Source organism: Barbus barbus, assembly GCF_936440315.1.
Source record: "Barbus barbus genome assembly, chromosome: 17".
NCBI classification, from domain to species: domain Eukaryota; kingdom Metazoa; phylum Chordata; class Actinopteri; order Cypriniformes; family Cyprinidae; genus Barbus; species Barbus barbus.
The window spans coordinates 5,382,899-5,406,778 of NC_136745.1; the positions used below are offsets into that span (position 1 = coordinate 5,382,899).

The 23,880-nt window shown below is 38.1% G+C and overlaps 1 protein-coding gene across 1 annotated transcript in view; it reads right to left on the reverse strand.

Annotated features, from left to right (window-relative positions):
- LOC306883525 (fibroblast growth factor receptor-like 1) overlaps nucleotides 1-23,880 on the reverse strand; it is a 59,340-nt gene that overhangs the window by 32,469 nt on the left and 2,991 nt on the right. The window contains exon 3 of the mRNA XM_079438838.1: nucleotides 714-986. Coding sequence (XP_079294964.1) covers nucleotides 714-986 — 273 coding nt within the window. The remainder of the gene's footprint in view (nucleotides 1-713; nucleotides 987-23,880) is intronic.

The window sequence follows — 23,880 nt, forward strand, 5'->3', positions numbered from 1 at the left end:
AAATAACCCAACATTTTTTAGGCTGTTTCTGGTTGTTTGTAGTTTTTGTGCACTTGTCAGTACTTTGATGCTACAAAACAATATATTAAAAAGAACTGAATTAAGGAAATAATGAGTCTTATTTGCAAAGTGTGTGTGTACATAAAAGCATGAACACCCTCAGCTGTAATAACAGTATGGTGATAAACATTTGGAAGACGCTTTGTCTGTGGTGTTACTGTCTTTTCTGGTAACACCACAGAGCCTATAGTAACTTGCAATATAAAGTCTGTGGTGTTATAATTACGTCTGTGGTGTTACTTCAAAATGACATAGACATAAGTGGCTGTGTCACCAGTGTTTGATTGACATTATTTAAAAATCAAAATGTTCTTAAGCTTTCATTTGAATGGATATAGCATATTAAACTAATTTTAAATGCACAGCAATATATTTTATTAGAAAAAAACAAACAAGCATTTTTACAAATTCTGCCTCTCATTTGCCACCCCAATTGAAGAATGACCCATATATGGAGATGTTTTGGTAGGTTTTATGCAAGTTACTAACCTTGAGCATGTGGGCACTCATTTAGAATACTCTCAGTAACATTAGAACAAGGTTAAGAACATGTATTGTGAACTAGGCAGGAGTTCTCCAAGCAATTATTAGTGTATATGCGACCCACTGTCGTCAAGATAAACTGCTATCTTGAGAGGTTTCGTATAACTTACCAATGACGATGAGGGTGTAGTTAATGTTGATGCTGCCAAAACCATTGGTGGCTTTACAAATAAATGTCCCAGCATCCTCTGCCTCCACCTCTTTGATACGGAGAGCTTGCTGAAGGACCCTGAAGCGCATCCAACCGCTGTGAATGTTTCGTCCGTCTTTGCTCCACATGATGAGGGGTGGTGGATCGCCCTCCACAGGACACTGAAGTTTCATGGTGCGTCCAATTCTGACGGTCTGACGGTGAGCTACCTTCTCTGCTACACGTGGAGGACCTACAGAGAACAAGATGATGAAACAAAACGACAAGATGAAAAGGTATGAATTGGTACCAACTTCATCAGTAGGTACAATGTACAGACAATGGAAAACTTGGGCCCTTTTTGGCATAAAGAAAAGACAGGATCAGTAAAAGAGGATCATTTAACACAAAATCAAAAGTTCATTGTCAGATTGTGTTCACATGAACCCAAACCATACCTATTTTTTTTATTCAAGTGGTTCTTTATGGTGCACCTTCAGACACACTACTCTAAACAAACCAACTGAACTTTACGGTAAAAGCACATCACAACCTCTAGTGTGAAAGTGTTGTAAGATTACCCACACTTATGCTGGATGAGATTTGAAAGTGACCATGAAATCAAAATGGACAATCCCTCCCCATCCTGTCACTCACATGATCGAGAAAATATCAAACAACAATACTTTCTACAATCCAATCAATTCCTGATGGACAAAATCAGGTGTCACTCTACTTCCGTAACAATTTGTGTTTCACACTTGCTTTAAGCTTTTCTATTAGAAAAATCCTCACTCGTTTTCAACAGTTCACTATGCTGGAGTCTTGTATACTGGCTGTTGCACTGAAGTAAAACGAAAGCTTCAGTGCATTCAACTACGTAAATCATTTGCTTTTCAAGAGATGAGATGAAGCTTTCAAGAGTCTTGGCCTGGCTGAGCAGAGCGAGGCTTCCCCCTGCCCACGCACAGCCCTCTTGCTCTCGTTAAAAGACCCAATGCAGGAAATTGATAGTGTCACTGTTTATGTCTGTGGGGAAATTGTAACCTCAGTCCCGTCAGCCAGCCATGTCTTGCTGGTGTACTCTGCTACTGGACTGCATTGTTTGTATGCTCCTCAGTTGGTGGCTCCCCCGAGGTTAAAAAGGTCAGAGTCTGCAAATACTGTCCGTGCTCGTTCCTCTCAAGGCTGTGTGAGTCACTCTAATAGCTGTTTACGTAAGGCTAATGCCAGATTGGATCCATTTAGCTGCCACAAAACAGGGCTTAAGAAGATCTTGTGGTGAAAAATTTGAGAGATTTCCACATGCAGTCATACGCATGAAGGATATTACGTTTTAGATCTTTTTTCAAAAAAAAAATACACCATGCCTGTAATTGCAGCCATCACTCGGATAAATGAAGAGGAAAGAGTGTTTTATCTCATTGTCCAACACTTAATCATGTCCAAATCCATCTCAACAAATTAAATCCTCAATCTGATGAAAGAGATCCTCTGAATGACAGTCTGAAAAAACCATTAGGAAGTCGTCTGAAGCCATATGTCAGGTTATTATGAGGAACAGATCAAACTTAGCGGGTATGGTGTAGACGTGGTGTAACCGAAGGCTGATTAAGGTTGCAACTTGCCGCAATAGTAACTCAAGTGATCCTTGGTGTGCAACTCTGCGTATATCTGCAATTTTATAATGGCCTTAAACATGGCTGAGATAATCGTAGTTACAATATATTACCGTTTTAAGTATTTTTTACTCAACTGTTACAAAACATAACATTTTTGTAATGATGCACGTCTTATTTATTTGTCATAAATAATGTTTTTGTATGCATTCAACATGATGTTTATTTAAAAATAAGTTAGATTGCAGTGTGTAGCACTGTTGCATCACAGCAAGAAAGTCCGTGGTTGCATTAGTCCCAAAACTGTTGCTTGAATTAGTGTCCTCTTAGTGCTGGGTTCAACAACCAACTAACATAATTAAAATAAAATAATTTTCTTTCAGGTGTTTCCAGATGTTTTAAGAACTGATCGTTTTTACTCTTTTTAACCAATTTATATGACTTTTCCAGGTCTAGAAATCAAAATAAAATTTTTTAAATAGTTTCGCCACATATTTTCAAGACCATGCAAACCCTGTTTCCCCAAAGAAAAAAACATAATTTATCTTATTTTTAACCTTATCTTTAATCTCATTTATAAACTTGGATAGTTAAAAAATTCAGGGGTTGGTTTCCCAAAAGCAACTCTGGTTGCAAGTCCGGTCCTTACCGATCAAGTTCAATGGAACTTGCGACCATAGTTAGCGAACAACGCTTTTGGAAAACGCATCCAGTATTTTTATGCATTTCACAAAATAATAATACATTTTTAGCAATGTATTTTTATCTTTGATATTTATTATTTATCGTCCATTAAAAGGTTTACAAAAGGCTTTCCTCAATTTTTTTTTTTTTAATTTTCAGTTCTAAAAGTATATAAACATTATGTAATTTAACTCCATAAATTAATGAAGACACTTTTGCTGGAAATTATGGCATACTACACAAAACCTTACTATATACTAGTATGTAGTTTTAAACAAATTTTTAAAGATGCATTTCTCATCTATATTAACGAGCTAGATAGGATTGTCTGATAAATCATCAGAATTTGCGGCAACGTAGCAACATCACAGAAAACCAAACGTTTAAGGTTGCGAGGCACTATTTTATGTCCTTATTTGGAGTTCCACACCATCTACTACCACAATCTACTTTTGTTGTATGGAAAAGAGCAATGCAAAAATTCTTTAAAATCTTTTATATGCTGATAGATATCAATTGTCCATGAACTGTAACAGCAAAACGCTTTGATGTCGAATCAAAGGGGCCTTTTCAAGTGAAAAATCTCGTGCCTGGTTTCACACTGCTCTCATATGATGTGGTGCCCAGTGGGAGTGTGAAGGAGTCCCTGGCACAGGTATCGAGTCAGTCTGACTACAGCACACTACTGTGTCTCACAGACAGCAGTGGGTAGCTGACATGTTGATGGATGATGTTTGAAAGTGTGAAAAAGTAATTAGTCACAGGCAGGAACTCGCCGGAGTACTGTTCTCCCGCTCCATTTCGAATGGATTTCTCATCAGAGTAAAACCTTCCTGGTGAGCCGTTTCACAGATTGAAATCTCATTCTCCTTTAGGAGGACCATACACCCACACTTTGTGCAGATTTACGGCTCTCCCGCTCCAGACCTTCTGTTCGCGGGTCAGTCCCGAGGCCTGTCCTCCTCGCGGGTTGACAGCACTGCACGTTTCACAGATCAGAGGTGCGTGGAAGAAAACAAAGGCCCTGAACTTTCACAAGCAGCGCTTGGTTTGCTTTCCAATTCTTCTCCCTTTGGCTCAAAGACGGCCGTGATTAATGCAACGGCTCCCACACAAATCACAAAAGTCAGAGCCAGGGTCAGGAAAGCATTTTTTTAGCCCTCCGAAAAGAGAAACGGCAACAGTATTTACACTGTATGAACAAATAAATGCATTCCGATGCCCAACAATACACACTTAAACAGCAGTGACTTTAAAAAAGCCTGTGCGTCTGTGTAAATATTGGGTGTGTGAGTGATTTTGTGGGCTGAATGAGGGGAACGGCAGGTCAAATCCTTTAAAAGGCAATCTGTTTTCTCCATTGAACATAAACGCATTCCCTTCTGTTGCAGCACTATACAATACGGAGACCAGCCTCTTATTCGCCTGTGCACCGGAGAACTCTTCAGTGAGTTGCAGTCTACCATATCCCTCCTTCCCTTTTACGGCTAGCTGGCTTAAGGTATCCCAACATGCACGCCTGGAATGTCGACTAATGACAGGAAAAAAAAAAAAGATTCTGTAAGAGGCCAACACAAGTACCATTCCTTCATATATTCTCTTTTAACTCCAGCCTTCTGCCAAAAAGCCTCTCCACTGCGATTTGCGTAAACTAAGCTTTCCCTTAAGAATCGATATCTATCCTTGAGCCAGCTAGATAGGGCCCTTTGGTGCGAAATAAGCTGCGATAATAATATTTTGGTTGGCCTTGTGTAGGGAGCACAGGATGTGATTTGGAGCGCAAGAATGTGTTTGATTATAATTTCTTGAGCAGGTCTGAGTTCACGAGTGCCAATGTATTCACCTTCAGGAAGCAGGTTATGATAGAGTAAGATAACCCTCACCCTGCCTTCACTTCCTCTTACTACAGGGGGCTGTTTTATCGCTAATCGTATTCTTTTTCACCACTAACTCCCGGAAACGTACTGTGAATATCCCCAAAACGAACAGCTCCGAAGTTGTGGAAATTAACAGAATATTGTAGGTCAGATACATTAAGGTCTATCCACAACATCTAATGTGATGAACAAATGTGATGTAACTATGCACAAGACCCTTAAACAAAGCAAAACACTCACAGGAATGCAAAACCATATCCTTCAAGAAAATCAGTCACCTCAAAAGGCCGGTTTGGACAAATTTAGAGATATATTATAAATAATAATATAATAGCAAATTGTAAGTCCATTAAAGGGTTAGTTTACATAGGTAATGCAAATCTGTAAGACTTTTGTTCATCTTTGAACAAAAAACTAATTACATTTAATGTTATCTCCTATTTATTTCATATATATCTACATTTCTGTTCATACATTAAAACTCTACATAATCAAGTTCATAAAGTCATTGTAAAAGCAATACATATTAACTGAGAAGTTTAATCAAACTCTTCTAAAGAGACACAATCACTTTATATGATGCTAAACATAAATATTGATCAACACACATACATAGATCACATCAAATAAAGGTACAAAAAAATTAAATATGGATCTAAAAAGATAAATATAAAATATCTTCATTTCTAATCAGAAGTCAAAACAAAAGTTATGGGTTTGAGATGATGTGAGGGTGTGTAGATGATGACAGAATTTTGCTAAAATTTGTTTCTGTACTGTTTGACAGGCAAATTTAGTTAACAAACCTTTCTAAATATTTAATGAACATACTCTGTGACTGCCAATCTGTAAACACAATGTCATACATGAACATCCCTTTAAATATAAAGGATGTTATGAGTTTGATTGTGTTAAAATAGGAGTAATTACAGTGGATTTTCACCATCTTGAAGGATGGATCGTGGCTGGCTGAAAATGTCGAACAAGGAATGTAAACATACTCTAGTTATGATGTATGGTATGGACCCTAACAGCTGCCGTTGGCCTTCTATGCATACTAAGATTTTTCCCAAGGTGACACAACTGAGATGGAATCGAGTGACTTCACTTGCATTTACAGAACCTTAACAACTAGAACAGACATGAACACAGCCTCACCGTTTCTCATAATAATTGTTTTTTGATTGTTTATGAAGGATTTGACCGGCAATTAACTTCTGAACGCTCTGTTCAGTGAGCTCCAGATTCTGTTTACTAAAGCAGGCCAAGGACGGAAAAAAGCCAACGAGAGTCGGATGAAATGAAAAACCTCTTAAAACATTTGCCGGATTGAGTACGGGTCTCCCTCGGGGAAAGCTGAAATGAGGGGGATTGTGGGATATCACATGTTGCCACCATGAGGTTTTCAAAGCCAACAGCTACACAAGCAAAAAGACCACCGTGATGATGTTCAACGTTCAAAACTTTAGTAGTTACAAAAAAAAAAAAATGTCATATAACCACAAAAACACCTATTTAAATATGTTGTCATATATATTTCTATAACATATATACACATATTGTTTTTCTTTAATTAGTGAGACTATTGTTTGTTATGAAGGTTTATGACCCATAAGAATATAAAAACTTAGAACGCAAACTACCCTATAATCTAGTGTTTGGAAAGTTACAACAAAAACTGTAATTGCAACATTTTTTTTTGGAATCTTTTCATCTTTTCTATTTCCTTTGGAAAACAAACCTACATTCAAGGTCTTTTTGACTTTAGGGCATCGGCGTCTTATTATGAGGTTCAATTTTAAAACGAAAACAGAATTCAGCAACTCAATGACTATAATCAATCAATGCTAATCCATTTACATTGCTAAGCAAAGTTACACACAAACACCAAAGAAAGAAAGGCATCGGTATTCTTCTAAGACCACATTTATGCGATACTAGATCCGCAACAAATCAGGAATTTTAAGGCATGAACAAAATCAAAACTCCTCTCTGATTTCCTTGCATAACTACAATCCTTCATTTGCAGTTTATATAAATACAAGGAATATATTATGTGCGACTTCATTTGCATTTCCAGACGGAAATACCACTGTTGGAAATGAAAATATAAATACATGCAATAATCATCATTCACAATGCAGGTTCTCCATAGTAGTATTAATTGATAAAATAACCCCTTATAAAAAAGAGCACCAATAAAGGCTAAAAATTATCTACAAAACTCAGCCTGAAGGGAGTTAATACGCTAAGCGGTTTAGGCAGAATTAACTGCAGAAGGTAAAAATGTAGGGGTTTAGGGAAATCCTAACCACAACATCTGACAAATAATGAAGGAATGCAAGCGCTGTGAATATGTAGCGTAAGAAAACTGTATATCTCAGATATAACGGTAATATTTCTATGCTGCTGTCTCACCTAAGAGCCTGTCTTTGTGTTTCTGTCATTGCCTGGGGCGACAAGTGAAAGTGATGGGAATATTCTACTTACACAGACCGTACTCTATTCAGACAGGTAAAGAGCAGCCATTTCCCCCGCTGTCAATAGGTCAATTGCTACCAATTGCAAAAGCATGACAGTTAACGCTGCCCTAAGGCAGTGGGCTGCTCGTATATACATCAGATATTTGCACAAGAGCTTCAAGAACTCAATGTATTATGTTAATCGCAAGTACCAATAAAGTAAAAATGAGAGGGAAAAAAACACTAAACCAGAATATTATAACACCTTAGCAACCATATGGCAACAACTTGGCAACCACCCACCTTTACACAATGGAGTTTTGCAATAAAATAAATAAATAAAGGCTGCACCACCAGCAGTACATTAATGCAAGAACACTCATATTTTAAATTACACATTGCATTGTGTTGTGTCTTAGGGCTGATGAAAAAGTCAGTAAAAATTACATTAACTATGCATTTTCCTACAGATTTTTTTCCTTACAGTGTAAATTTAAATTTGGTTTAAAGTTTAAAATGGAAAAGTCTCTACAGAACATGAAAGTAAAAAAAAAAAAAAAAAAAAAAAAAAAAAAAAAAAAGAATATATGTCCAAATGGAAGTTTCAAATAAATAGTTATGTAATGATTGGTTACCAAGGCCTTTTTTCAATATAATTACATGGAATCGATAGAAAAACAGATACAGTACAAAACAGCTCAATCAAGCACTCGGCTTTCAGATGAGGGGAAAAACATGTTGTGAATGGCCCAGGATCCCGCAAACTAGAGCAGTGATTGAGTGAGTGGTTTATCTAATGAAGGGCTGGAGCGGTGGGAAAAGAGAGGTTTGGCTGGCTCTCCCGTTCTGCCACTGCTCTTGCCACGGCCCCAACAGAGACACACTTTTCTGGGAATCTCAGGACCAGAAGCCAGTAGGGTGTTGGGTGCTGAGCGGATAATGTTGCCATGTCGACCAGTCAGCAGATTCTTTAACGTCTTTAAGTGCCCTGCGCTGTTCTGGCATTAAAGGAACACAACACGAGATCCTTATTCCTTCTTAAAACCATCCCAAGATATTTATATAAAAGTGTACAATAGCAGATTTTTATAAATCAGATGTTATCTTAAGAAATAATCTCAAGAAAGAATTATCTTAAGAAAAAAATATTCTTAACTTTAACTACTTTTTAAACCAGTAGAAACAGCTAAACATTCTTTAAACAAGAAAAATATACTTCAGAAAAATAAATGTGTAAGATGTTATAAAATATGAAGATTTTACCAAAATATTTTAAATATGTGATAAAATTGCTTACAAAAACGTTCAAGATATAGTTTCCTAAAACATGATTTTAAAGTAATGAGAGCAAATGGATATTGTTTAGAAAATGTTTAGATATTTTTACTGTGCAACAAGACAAAAAGGGTTAAGATGTTTTTTTTTTGCCATGTAAAGACTGGGCCGATATATAATTGTCAAAGTCGAATGAGTCTTTGAAAGGAAATTAATATTGCTGGTCAAAGAACCAGACCTCAATGGGACTTACTCCAGAAACGTTTAAAGCTGTCAGTTCTGAGGAGCGTAAACCTCCATCTCACCTTATATAACGGCCACAGGTTCACTGGAAACAAAGCACGGTCTGTCCCTCCAAATTAACCCAGATCATGTTCGTTTTAAACAGCACCTGTCTTCTCGGTGTAAACGAATTGAGGAGCGAAATGTTGCAGTAAAGTCTGGAAATCAGAGTGCTGAAAAGCTACGAAAAGGACATGTTCAGAAGCTGTTGTTTTCGCAAGCTAACGAGCCAAGAACCTCAAGGAGTTTTTAAAGGACGACATACTTCCACTGGTTATAAAGACTTTTATGAGAGCTCAATAGAAGAAACTTGGGCCTGGATGACAATTATCCAGATGTATTGGACGTGAAAGGGGAGCCTGAAAACATACAGAGGGAGCAGAGTATTCCCTGGGCTGCGACCTCGGCCGGGAAGCCGGAGGAAAAGCCAGCTTCTTATTGCATGCTGGCGAAAAACTGTGTTAAAGGCCACCACTTCAATTACACGTGGCTGCTGTGGGGGCTTTATGTTTCACAGGGGGGAGATAAAAATGACCTCTACAGGGTGCCACGTTAGATGTGTGGACTCAACGATGGGGACACAGAGGGGGACCAAAGTTTGAGCAGGCAACAGACATATGGAGGAGGAAGACATGTTCAGGAAACACGCGGCAAAAGAAGCACAACCATATGCTATGTTCCAAAACTTTTTTGCCAGCTGAACCATTTAAGATCTGAAATGAATATGTCAATAATTTCATGACACATTAAAATGTTTACTATTCAGTGATGCCTGTTAATGGACACATGATGTGCAAGTAAACCGATAAAATATCTAAGATGTTTTAGTCAGGGTTTTATTTGTTTTGTTTTAAAATTATTTTATTTTAATTGTTATTTATACAGTCTATATTTATTATTGATAAATTTTGACCCTGGACCACAAAACCAGTAATAAGGATCAATTTTTCTAAATTGAGATTTATACATCATCTGAAAGCTAAATAAATAAGCTTTACATTGATGTGTGGTTTGTTAGGTAGGACAATATTTGGCCAAGATACAACTATTTGAAAATCTAGAATCTGAGGGTGCGAAAACATCAAAATATTGAGAAAATCGCTTTTAAAGTTGTCCAAATTAAGTTCTTAGCAATGCATATTACTAATCATTATATTATGCTTATTGCTACAAACATACCCCAGTGACTTAAGTAAGGGACCCTTAAAGACTTAAGGGTCCCCTGGACCACTAAAAGGTTTTGTGGTCCAGGGGGCGCATTTCAGAAAGTTTCTTATCTTAGGTCTTAACTTAAGATATGATATGTTAAATTAGGATTTGTCGCAAATTCGTATTACAGAAGCAAATCTTAACTTGATTTGGGATTCTTATCCTATCTTACAAAATAGTATCTTATCTCTAGTTAGGAAATCTTAAATGGCATTATCAAGCTCGACAATCCACTCTCAGGTCTGTTACCAAGCAACCAACACTGCTGATGAGAAGCTACTTCACTTTGAAAGTCGCCTTTTGCTAAAAAAAGGTAAGGCATTAGTCACTTGCACTACAACCAGTAATGCTCCGTGACAATTGTGTTGGTTTCTATAATGCTGGTTGCAGTTCCTGTGCTAACTGTAATATGTTGTGTGGCAGTCTGTAATTACTTATAAGTGTTTTGTCATCAAAATATAACACATCTTCAGGGTCCTCCAAGAGACTTTCTACCATTAAACGTCTTCGTTCTTCATTTTCAACTATTAATAAATGTAATACCATTGTCAGACAGCACAGTTGTAAGCGTTTTTAACTAACTGGGTGGTGATGGCGCAGTGGATAAGACACATGCCTTTGGTGTGAGAGACCCGGGTTCGAATCCACTGTGAGACACCAATGTGTCCCTGAGCAAGACACTTAACCCCTAGCTGCTCCAGAGGTGTGCTACCTCTGACATATATAGCAATTGTAAGTCGCTTTGGATAAAAGCGTCAGCTAAATGAATAAATGTAAATGTAAATGTAACTGGGGCCCAGGTCAGGAAGCAGACAGACTGGCTAAACCGACCGTCTGCTAGCCGCCTCACGTCACAGAAGTCAGTTAATTCTCAGCACATAGAGACTCCTTCACCTAGATATCAGACTATAGAGACTGTGTCTGTTCCTCGAACTAGAAAATACAGAAAACGTCCAAACCAAATTAAGAGTAACAATTTAATTGATGCTCAACAAAAACAATTTTTTTACAATACAGAGAAACAATTGATAAAGCTTGGCTTACTGAATATCAGGTCCCTTTCTACAAAAGCACTTTTTGTAAATGATTTGATCAAAGATAATAATCTAGATTTGCTCTGTTTGACAGAAACATGGTTAAAACCAGATGAATACATTACTTTAAATGAGTCCACCCCCCAAGATTACTGCTATAAAAATGAGCCACGTCCGAAAGGTAAAGGGGGAGGTGTTGCTACAATTTATAGCAATATTCTCAGTATTTCTCGGAGGGCAGGCTTTAAGTATACCTCTTTTGAAGTTATGGTGCTGCGTATAACATTATCTAGAGAAACACGTGTTAGTGATAAATCCCCTGTGATGTTTGTATTGGCTACTGTATACAGGCCACCAGGGCACCACACAGACTTTATTAAAGAATTTGCTGATTTTCTATCTGAGTTAGTACTGGCTGCAGATAAAGTCTTAATTGTTGGCGATTTTAATATCCATGTTGATAATGAAAAAGATGCATTAGGATCAGCATTCATAGACATTCTGAACTCTATTGGGGTTAGACAACACGTTTCCGGACCTACTCATTGTCGAAATCATACTCTAGATTTAATACTGTCACATGGAATTGATGTTAGTGGTGTTGAAATTCTGCAGCAAAGCGATGATATCTCAGATCATTGATGGAGGAAAACAAAATTAGAGGTATTTCGTATAGTCTGGCGGGAAAATACCCTATCCTACAGAAAAGCATTAAAAACTGCTAGATCTGATTACTTTTCGTCTCTTTTAGAAAAAAAACAAACATAACCCCTGGTATTTATTCAATACAGTCACTAAATTAACGAAAAATAAAGCATCAACAGGTGTTGGCATTTCCCAAGAGCACAGCAGTAATGACTTTATGAACTACTTTACTTCCAAGATCGATACTATCAGAGATAAAATTGTAACCATGCAGCTGTCAGCAACAATATCGCATCAGATAGAGCACTATAGATCCCCTGAGGAACAATTTCACTCATTCTCTACTATAGGAGAGGAAGAATTGTATAAATTTGTTAAATCATCTAAACCAACAACATGTATGTTAGACCCTATTCCATCTAAACTACTAAAAGAGCTGCTTCCAGAAGTCATAGATCCTCTTTCGGCTATTATTAATTCATCATTGTCATTAGGATATGTCCCCAAAACCTTAAAATTAGCTGTTATTAAGCCTCTCATTAAAAAAACACAACTTGACCCCAAAGATTTAGTTAATTACAGACCGATCTCAAATCTCCCTTTTCTGTCAAAGATAGTAGAAAAGGTAGTATCCTCGCAATTATATTCCTTCTTAGAGAAAAATAGTATTTGTGAGGAATTCCAGTCAGGATTTAGACCGTATCATAGTACTGAGACTGCTCTCATTAGAGTTACAAATGACCTGCTTTTATCATCTGATCGTAGTTGTATCTCTTTATTAGATCTACTGGATCTTAGCACTGCGTTCGACACTATCGACCACAACATTCTTTTAAATAGACTAGAACACTTTGTTGGCATTAGTGGAAGTGCATTAGCATGGTTCAAATCGTACTGATCTGAACGCCATCAGTTTGTAGCAGTGAATGAAGAGGTATCATATCGATCACAAGTGCAGTACGGAGTACCTCAAGGCTCAGTACTAGGGCCGTTACTTTTCACGCTTTACATGTTACCCTTGGGAGATATTATCAGGAGACATGGTGTTAGCTTTCACTTTTATGCTGATGATACTCAGCTCTATATTTCTTTGCGGCCCAGTGAAACACACCAAATTGAGAAACTAACGGAATGCATAGTCGATATAAAAAACTGAATGACGAGTAACTTCTTACTGCTAAATTCAGGTGTTAATTATCAGACCTAAAAACCCCACATGTAATAACCTAGAACCTAACACTCTAACACTTGACGGCTGCTCTGTCGATTCTTCTTCATCAGTTAGGAACCCAGGTGTGCTGTTTGATAGCAATCTTTAATTTGAAAGCCATGTTTCTAGCATCAGTAAAACTGCATTTTTCCATCTCAAAAACATGGAAAAACATGGAAGCCGGACACCTGGATGAGCCCCGGGGACATATCCCCAGTCACCGTAGCCACCCGATCCGGTCCGTATCCAGCCCAGATGGTCACTGCAGTCACCAGATCCAGTCCGTATCCAGATCAGATGGTGGATCAGTACCCAGAGATGACCTCTACAGCCCTGAACGTCAGCGGAGACCAGGACACCGAGATGAGCGCCAGAGACAGATACCCAGTGAGGACCCCGCCACTTAGACAGCCATCGGGAAAGACCACTGGAACCAGTTGAGCCCTTACAATCTGACTTTGCTGCAGTTGGAATTGAACTGCTGGTTTGTTTGGCCAGAGGAGAACTGGCCCCCCGACTGAGCCTGGTTTCTCCCAAGGTTTTTTTCTCCATTCTGTCACCGATGGAGTTTTGGTTCCTTGTTGCCTCTGGCTTGCTTAGTTGGGGACACTTCATTTCCAGCGATATCGTCGACCTGATTGCACAGACACTATTTAAACTGAACTGAGCTGGATGATAACATCACTGAATTCAATAATGAAATGCCTTTAACTGAAAATCTTTTTTTAATCTTTTCATTTTACATTATTGACACACTATTTCCCTTTTTTGATATTGTGCAGTTGCTTTGACACAATTTACATTGTTAAAAGTGCTATATAAATAAAGGTGACTTGACCTGACTTGACTTTTTCTTCCGTTAGCTTTCAAATAATTTTGAAGTTAGGACAGCTGTGGGGTTGTCCTAAAGTTAAGACAGTTTTTAGGGTTTTTTTGTCAAGTTTGGAGGTTTCTGTAATACCCCTTTCCTATCTGTAGTTAAGATAAGATAACGCACTTAGGAAATGCTGTTCTGTAATAGCTTTAGTCCTAAACGTGGTCCTAACTGAAATTACCATGGTTACCAAACAGATAAGATAAGATTTTAAAGTTAGGATCTTTCTGTAATATGCCCCCAGGGTCACAATTATGTATTTAGCCATACCCGTCAGGATAGAAATGTTGCCAAAAAACCCCAAAACATTTGTTATATTGGTAAATTGCTGTAAAAAAAATGGATGGAGCTTGTCATATCTAGCAGTGCGAACCAGGGTTATTATCATTAACTAAAAAACAAAAACAATAAATACAGTAAATAAACAAAACATAATAATACAAAAATGTTACATTACTTGCAATAAAATAAACATTAACTGGAATGAAATAAAATATAAAACAATTATTTTATTTCAGCATTTGTTTAGTCTCATTTTTGTTTTGTTGACATACTAAGATAACTAAAACTAATAAAAAAATTAATAAATACTATCTAGACAGATTAAAAAACAAAACAAATAAAATTAATAAAACTTTACTAAATACCGAAATATGCTTTATAAATAATCTTTACTAGATACTAAAATAAAACTGCTGTGAATCGAGCCACACTATTATCAGCTGCACGCGTGTAAATGAACACAGTGCCGCTCATCACTGTGAAACACAGTGCAATGGACTATACTGTACTTCGCTAATGAAATCGAAGGCTTTCATTTGATAATCGCAATTTCATCAGATTTCATTTTGCTATTTCAATTTATTTTGATTAATTCTGTAGCCCTATTTCTTTACTTTAGTGTTACATTTGAATGAACTAATTATTAGCTTTTCATCAACTCATAAACACCCTGTAGTTCCCTCACAAACCCTCGTTTGGGAAACTGCGCTAGGCAAACACGCCAAGTCAGTCACACACCCTAGTGTGTGCTCTTTGGCAGGGCAGAGCAGGCTAATTCCATTTTACCGCTCAGACAAACAGCTCACAGAGGCCCGGAATGCAGGGCATGAGTATATAAGATATCCTTCCCTCCCCTCAGACGACAAAGAATAAAAACAAAGCTATAAATGGTCGCTCATCACACACCAGTCTACACGCCGCTCAACGGCATCTGCAATTTGCGTTTTTCCACAAGACAACTGGTGGCTTTCACAAATGTTAGATGTTCAAAACTTAATGATGTCCAGCTGACAATCCACTGGGATCAAATTTGATTTCAAAGCACCAGATGATGAGTTACTTAGTAGCAAAAGTTATGAAATTGCTTCGGTTTAAACTGTGGCTTGAGGTTGCAGTACAAGTCGAGGTACAGATTACTGTAAGCAGTGAAAAAACAAAGAAGTGGGAAAAAGCACAGGAACAGCTTGATATCAAAACTGTATTGCAGGAGAAAACTATTAACTGTGTGTGCTGCTGGGACGAGTGCCTGATATCTCTATGGCTAATATTTAATGTTGGCGGCCTCCAGCTGCCTGATAAAAGCTGAGACGAGCCTGTCCGATCACACTTCTGTGTCTTATCTGTACTCAGGACACTAACCCCACTTCAGATAGGCGGCCAGCACCTGCAATATCTCACTTTTCTGATTAACTTTATATTATTCGTTAACTAGGAGCCCCATGTTTGCATTGCAACATCAGATGCAAGTCAAGGGTGATTTATAAAGAGAGGCCTAATCCATATTGTGGTAATACCCATGGGATAAAGCAGAGTTTGAAATGATTTGATACGAAGATATAATAGAACAAAAGTTTAAATCAGTACACATTAAAAAAGCAGCTTTATTATTATTATTATTAGTGATACATCATTATTATTATTTCTCACACTTGCTCAGGGTTAAATCAATCAATCAATCAATCAATCAATCAATCAATCAATCAATCAATCAATCAATCAATCAGTCAATCAACCTCATAGTCTTATATTGAAGATTGCAAGTACATTGATCATATATATCTACACTACTGTTCAAAATATATTTTTTAAAGAAATTAATACTTTTATTTAGCAAGGATGCATTCAAAAGTGAAAGAGATTTGTAATGTTATATTTATGTTAATTTGAGCTTTCTATATATCAGAAAATCCTGAAAAAAACTATGTATCATAGTTTCTGCAAAAATATGAATCAGCGCAACTGTTTTCAACATTAATAATAAGAAATGTTTCCTGAGCACCAAGCCAGCATGTTAGAATGATTTCTGACACTGAAACTGTATTAATGGCTGACGACTATTCAGGTTTGTCAAAGCAATTAACTGCATTTAAAATATATTTAACTAGAAAACATTTAAATTGTAATATTTCACAATATTACTGTTTTCAAATAAACGCAGCCTTGTCGAGCTTAAAAGACTTATTTCAAAACATTTGAAAAGTTCACCCTCATATCGTTCCAAACCCGTAAGGCAATCATCTTCAGAACACAAATTAAGATATGTTTGATCAAATCCGAGAGCTCTCTGACCCTGAGTAGACAGCAATGCAACTACAATGTTCCCAGATCCAGAAACATAGCAAGGACATCATTAAAATAGTCCATGTGACATCAGTGGTTCAACCGTAATTTTACGAAGCTACGAGAATACATTTTGTGCTCAAAGAAAACAAAAATAATGATTTTATTCAACAGTTCATCTCCTTCACGTCACCCTGGCGCCATTTTGTAGCGTATCCATCAAAAATATCTTAATTTATGTTCCAAAGATGAACAGAGGTCTTATGGGTTTTGAACGATATGATGGTGAGTAATTAATGCCACAATTTTCTGGGTTACTATATATCTCATACCAAAATGTTAAGAAAATTGTTAAATACCCAAATCCCAAACACCCACTATCACTATCTTCGCTTTCCAATGAAAGACCGGTATTCCTGCCCTCTGCCGGAGTCTGTCCGTGCCCAGCTCCTCCTGCCTCACACATTCCACACCGTGTCTCAGCCATGACTAACTTAATTTGTTCTGTGCAGGTCTCCATCAGAAAGCGTTTCATCTACACGCTCTGCGGTCACCTGACCAGGGCAAGAAGGCACACAAGACACCTCATGTAAAGTTGACCCGTGAAAAAGAATAAAAGAATGGCATCCAGCACAGAGATCAAATGTAGACTGAGTGTTTCACGAGCACAGCCCTCCATTTGTTTGGAGAGGTAGTGAGATGCACAAGAGGAAGGGGCTCTTACACTCAAACAACGGCAGCTGGGAGTGAACCAGTGCTGAGTCGATGCTCAGGCCATGTGCTACATGTGTTCTTAATGTGCACTATAACATCTCTTCATAGAGGGTCTTTGTATCATTTTCAGATTATAAAAAAAAAAGGAAAGCAATTCAAGCTTTGTTTTTGGTCGAAAGGCTTATGGCGTGCTATTTGCATAATGGGGTCCACATGAAGTACCTGTATAAAATTGTAAACGTAGCACTTCTGTAGTTTCCCGTTCCATTCTCCCCCATCCCCCGTCAGCCTGTCCTTGTAGAGAGCTTTAGCCCTATATTCACTGTGGCGCCACAGGAGAAGAATACCCTGACCCGAAAAGCAAGGCCAGATCCGACAAAGTGTCCATTGACTGAAGGCGAACCTCACGTGGCCTGCAATCCTGCAATATTGTCTCAAATGAATCCGTCGTCATGGCACTTGTACCTGTCAGTGGACATCGATTTTTGCCCTCGCGGGCTGCTGATCTGTCATCTGCCTCGCGGTTATTTTCCTTTTCACCACCATCACATGAGGCTCTTTCCCTGGCGGTTCCCTCCCATGAACAACCTTAGTCTCCGCTTCCGCTCCAGCTCAAAATAAAATGATCAGGCCCACGGGAGCCGGCTGTGAATCAGCTATCCTGCCAAATATTTTTAGAAACAGGGCCTCTATATGGAACACAGCTCTAGCGTCTGAAACACATATTATGTCTGTTAAAACAGCATTAAAAGAGGTCTTAAAGGGAGAGTTCATCCAAAATTAAATTCCGTGAAACAAAAAAGGAAATTTTGAATAATGTGCTGGTTGCTCTTTTTCAAGCAATTACAATGAAGATTGAAGCTTTCAAGCTTCATAAAGAATGCAAAACACCATGATAGTATCAACTTATTTACTATATAAAGTTCAAATGAAGTCAAAGAATCATTTTTAAACAAAATATTCACTCATAATCTAGTGAGTCAGTGAGCTGAACTCGAGAACCTCAGTGGACAAATCCATAATTCAGGCTTTGTAAGATTCACTGAAAAGATATGACCTTAAAGGAACGCTTTTTGTTTCTCAAACAACATATACAATTTTTGGGTAAATTATTCCTTCAACAGGACATGCCAGTGACATGTAAAATCCTAAAGCAACATAGTATGAGACAGAGTTTATCTGGACCTCCAATACACAATGGATTTGAGGCTGGAAAAATGACACCCACACCTGTTACAAAAGAGCCCCTTATATCCCCATATAGGTAATTTTATCAGGCCTGATCCTTGGAGTGGCTGAGAGACATATAACAGCCAGCAGCAGATGAAGACTTCCCCAGGTGCAAGCAAAACCTCTCTAAACAATATAATGTATTGACCAGTATATTAAATGCATTTGAATTATTTAATGCTATAAATTGGTAAGCTGTTCTGAAAATCTCTTTGACTCAAACAAATGCAGATTTGACCAGTGCAATGCCCAAGCACTGAAACCACTCCCACAACTCTCACACACTTCCCACATTCCAACTGCTGTGTGGATTTCAACCTAACAGCTGGCTATGCTTTTCACTCTAATAACACACACACACACACACACACACACAAAAACCTGAAAAAGATTCAGCTGGGACAACCACGCCATAAAAATAAAAATTAATAAATGAAACACATTTAAACATATTAATTAATGAAACAAAAATAAATAAACCGAAACAACACTCAAGTAGCAACTTTGTCTTACAGGTTTCTCCAAGAATTCCTTAAGAGATTTAAAAAAAATTGTAAGCATATATATTTTAAACATAACTAAGTATATTTATTTAGCAATATTAATGTTGACAGCTCAAAAACCAGTCATAAATGCTTGTATACTAAACAATAAAATAAAACAGTTACAGAAAAAAGAAAATGAAACTATTCACAAAAATGATAAAAAAGTGAAAATAAAATTAAATAAAATTAAATTGGGCAGAACAAAGGTCACATGTTCTGTCTGACCACGGTGAGGAAATCTTTGTGCATTTCACCAGTCACTTAATGTCAATCAACTCTGCGGCTGTTGTTTAAGCACGGAAAACCTTTCACCTTGAACAGGGTATGCCAGCAGGGGAGGCATGTCGTGATGTTCAAAAGACAAAGGGGTAGCTTGGTATTATGAGGGTCAGAGGGTTACATTCCTATTTGACTTGAAAACAAATTGCAAGGGGCAAGAAAAAAAAAATGGACTGCAAACCTCCAGAGTCATGAAAGTAGAACATCCAAATACAACAGATCCTTAATGTTTTTGGACATCTACATCACACTTACAAAATGTATAAATGTCACTGCATTAGGTTTTGAAAGGATTCATTTGAAAAAAAGAACACAAATAAATGTATGTTTGTTGACGGACACTTTGAAGTATGCAAAAAGGGTAAAAAATTCAGCACCTTAGACGCTCGGAAAGCAATATGTCATGCAATTCTGCACAAAACAACTTCAAAAGTTGGGAGACGCCGACATCTTTGACACGTCCAAGCCCTTGCAATTCAGGATTGCACAGCGGTATGCAGAGGGCAGTGACGGCAGATTTCTTGACGCAGCTGATATCTAGGGCAGGTCAAACACAACAGAGGCAGTCTGGTTAAGTGCCCTACCTTACCTAAACAAACAAAAAACTGTTTTCGGGTAGCTGACGCGTTTGCGTGCCAGGGGACAGCGTAACTGCAAGAGATGCCTTCCATCAATCACGCGCATTGCTTTTTTTTGTTGGAGGCTGGCGTGGACTTCTGCTGCACGGGGAGCATCAGAGCCCTTTCTGACATATGACATATACACAGCTGCTGGTGAAGCACAGGCCCCAACACAAACTGACATGCCAAATCCCAAAGAAAACAAGGGGAGCTGTCTCCAGTCTGAGGATTGCTTTTCAACATCTCATTTGTAATGCAACCAAAAGAACAGCTGGGGATATAGGGGCAGGAGCCGTCCTAGACAGCGCAGAAGAGCGCCGAGCCAACAAGTCCAAATCGCAAAATGGGAAGCGTTTGGAAAAGTGACGCAAAGGCAGACAAAACAGGAGAAATGTTATTGTAAGACCTCTGGTGTGGGGGTCAGGCATGCGACCCAACCTGGCCCTCTATACTGACCTTTGACTTTTTCTGCTGAGCACTGGCCAAACACAGACCACCGGCCCACAACAATGAGCTATTCAGCCAATGCTCTGACCAGGAAGTGCGGGTGAGTGTGTGAAACGTGTAGGACTGATTCTCAGCAGCTATCAGCAGACTGTTTAACAAACTTCCCATTTGACTAAGATTTATTGTTTTGGGACACAGCATTTGTAAATTTGCTATTGTAATGGGAATTTAAGAGCTGGCATATGCGTGACATCTGTAATCGGCTTTCAAATTCCAGTCTGGGACAGCCAACATACTGGGCACCACCATGGCTGGAAATTAACAGGGGCTTGGGGCAAAAACCATCATGAATAAAAATTCTAAATTCCACTCCACAATTGAAGTCTATTACGGCGATTAGGAAAGGAAAGGACGTGACGTGTGGCCAAGTATTGTGTCCCATACTTGGAATTTAACCCATCCAAGTGCACACACGCAGCAGTGGGAAGTGAACGCACACACACACACACACGGAACAGTAAGCCAATGCTGTGGCGCCCGGGGAGCAGTTGGGGGTTTGGTGCCTTACTCAAGGGTCTCACCTCAGTTGTGGTATTGAAGGTGGAGAGACAGCGCTGGACATTCACTCTCCCCACCTACAATCCCTCTCGAACCCGTAACCTTCGGGTTACAAGGTCGACTCTCTAACCATTAGGCCACGACTGCCACATGTCGCAATTATGTAAAATAAAAAAATTAATGAAAAGATTTGATTATGACACTACTTTTAGATTTGCATGCATTACATTAGATTTCTTTTTACACATTTTTGAAGTTTCTGTTGAGTTTATGAATGCAATGTCCAATCAGAGGCATTTAGATTAGTCACTGCTAATCTATAGTATCTATCACAATCTATAGTATTCTGATTGATTAGTTAAATTCAAGTATTTGGCATTAAAGTGAAAGTCAACAGGGATACATTTAATAAGGTAATAAAAAAAAGAAGTAATTTTCTGAACTTACTGGGCACAACTGTTTTGTGGACTCGTGCTCCTATTCACACATTTAGCTAAATGTTTGTACAACCCCCAATTCAAATTGGGCAGTTTTTTCTCTTTTCACACTCCCATCATTACGAGCACCTCCCCCATCGAGTAACAAGATCCCATACCAGCATCCAGGCACCGTGAGGTGCCAAGGCCAGAGAAGAAACTCCCCAACCTGCACTGCTGGATCTGTGAACTTCTATTAGCCACCGCAAGACACACCATATGCCACACATCCCGTGATCAGAGACCTTTTGGTCTCTTTTTATGGCCTAATCAAAATCACATTAGCAAGACTGACATAGATCAGCATTTTTAGATGACTGGCATCAGTTGCTAGCCATCCCAGGTGAACAGAAATGTGTTTGCATTCAGAATGTACAGTATTTAAAATATTTTCAGTGATGTTTAAAAAGTAAACAGTGTGCAAAATATACAATTGAAATAGCATTTGCTTATGTCTCATGGATTAAACCATACAAATGTGCATACACTGCCATTCATTCTTTGATAAATAGAAAATTCAAAAGGACAGCATTTATTTAAAATAGACGTCTTTTGTAACATTAAAAATGTCTTTCCTCTCTTTTCGATCACGTTAATGCATCCTTGCTGAGTAAAAGTGCATACATTTAAATATAACCAATACTAAGTTTATACAATACACTAACCAAAATAGTCATTAATCAATATACTCTTTAATTTATAAAGAATTAATTAATAATGAACTGAAAAGAGTTGTGCAAGACCAACACCTATTTCAAATTAATCTGAAGGCGTTTGATTTATTTTTTATGGTCTGTTACACTTCAGCATCACACACGGAGGTTTGTGTCTTGGTAAAGCAAATGAGACCATTTCTGTTCCCCAACCATTTTCCGCCTCATTACAGAAGAATGTCCCTCACAGTCTATCGCAAATGTGAGTAGGTGACACAAAAATGGCCACTATGTAAACACCATTTGACTTCACAATAAGTATTTTATTGGGCTCACTTAACAACCATTCCTTGAGTCTTCCTCAATGGAAATAAGATTTACAGCCTTCTTTACTCAGGTTTTCTTCATGGTAAACCAAGCATCCAACTATCTAATTGGTACTAGTGATTGTGTTTCTAAGGTTAAGACCATGAACAACACAAACCCCATGCTACACAAGTAGAGGAAGTTTAAGGGTAAAGGAAAACTGATAATAATCAACACTTCCACTGCATTTAATTGGGATGAATGGAGTTACCAAGTGTAGCACTGTGTTTCTTAAATTAATTTCCTGGACGTCTTCTGGTCATTAACCATGAGGTGGAAAAAGGAAAAGGTAAAAAAAGAAAAAAAAAGAAAAGTGAAGGGGGTTGGGAGAGGTGAGAAAAATCACTGTTATGTTTACGACTCCAGGGCTTTTTTCCCAGAGATGCAGATTTAATGTCCATCAGATCGGAGTTCATAAGGGTGTTTACTTTGCAAGCAGACCATCTGACTGTTTGCTCCATTGAGATTTCGGATCCACACATCTCCACAAGTATATCGACATATTCTGCAAGGGTGGTCTACATCAGTGTAAACAAAGCTCAGCCCCCACTTCCACAACCCCATATGTTCCCAAAAGACTCCCTTAAACTCTTCTCCTCTCAAAACACCCCCCACACAAGCCCAATTCTTGAGTGAAAACGTGAACAGCAATTTCCGCATTACTGATAAAGAACCACACACAATTGTATTTTTGTTTCCTATGAGCGAATACTGAAATTATTCCTGTCAGAGGACATAATGTCGATATCAACAAGAAAATGGGAAACTGTAACTAACAAGGCTTGAGGGTCTTAATTACAGCCTCTCAGTGTCTTACACACAATGATATCCATTCAAGCTATGAGGCCATTGCATCATATAAATGGCACACTTTAAGGTTTTTCCCGTGGACAAATTGTTGAAATTCCACATGGGATTGTTAAAGTCTGCTTCTGGCATGGCTGGTGAACGGGCCAAAAGTGATTCAGATGGGACTGGATGCATATTGCATTAACAAACATTCAAAATCGCCAGCTGGAACGAGAGGACAGTGGATGAATCAGATGTTTCCAAATCTTCTACTTTGAGATGCCTGGACCCGTGAACATTGCAAAGGCTGCACAAGTTTAATATTTCTTTGGCAGCGCTGCACAAACTGCACTTCCGTTATCAACAGAAAAAGTTTGTCATCTGACGTGAAGCACTCCTCTCATGTCAAGGACAAAGTGCTACAGATACCATTCAAATTAAAACTGACTTTATTTACTTTTTAAATGAATTTCATTGCATGTCCATCAGTGCACATTATTCCAAATCTGAAGGAGAAAAAAAGTGTCTTCCTTTTTATCTGAATTCAATAAATTGTTTAGCCAGTAAAAATCTTTCTTTTTGGCTGACGTCACAAATCCCTCACCTTTAAACACCACGAACAAAAAAAATGGGTTGCAATGTTGACTTTAAAATATTGTTCCAGATGCAGCTTTTACATTGTAATAAAGTACATAGTATAAATGAATTTAAAAGCACAGTTCACCCAAAAATTATAT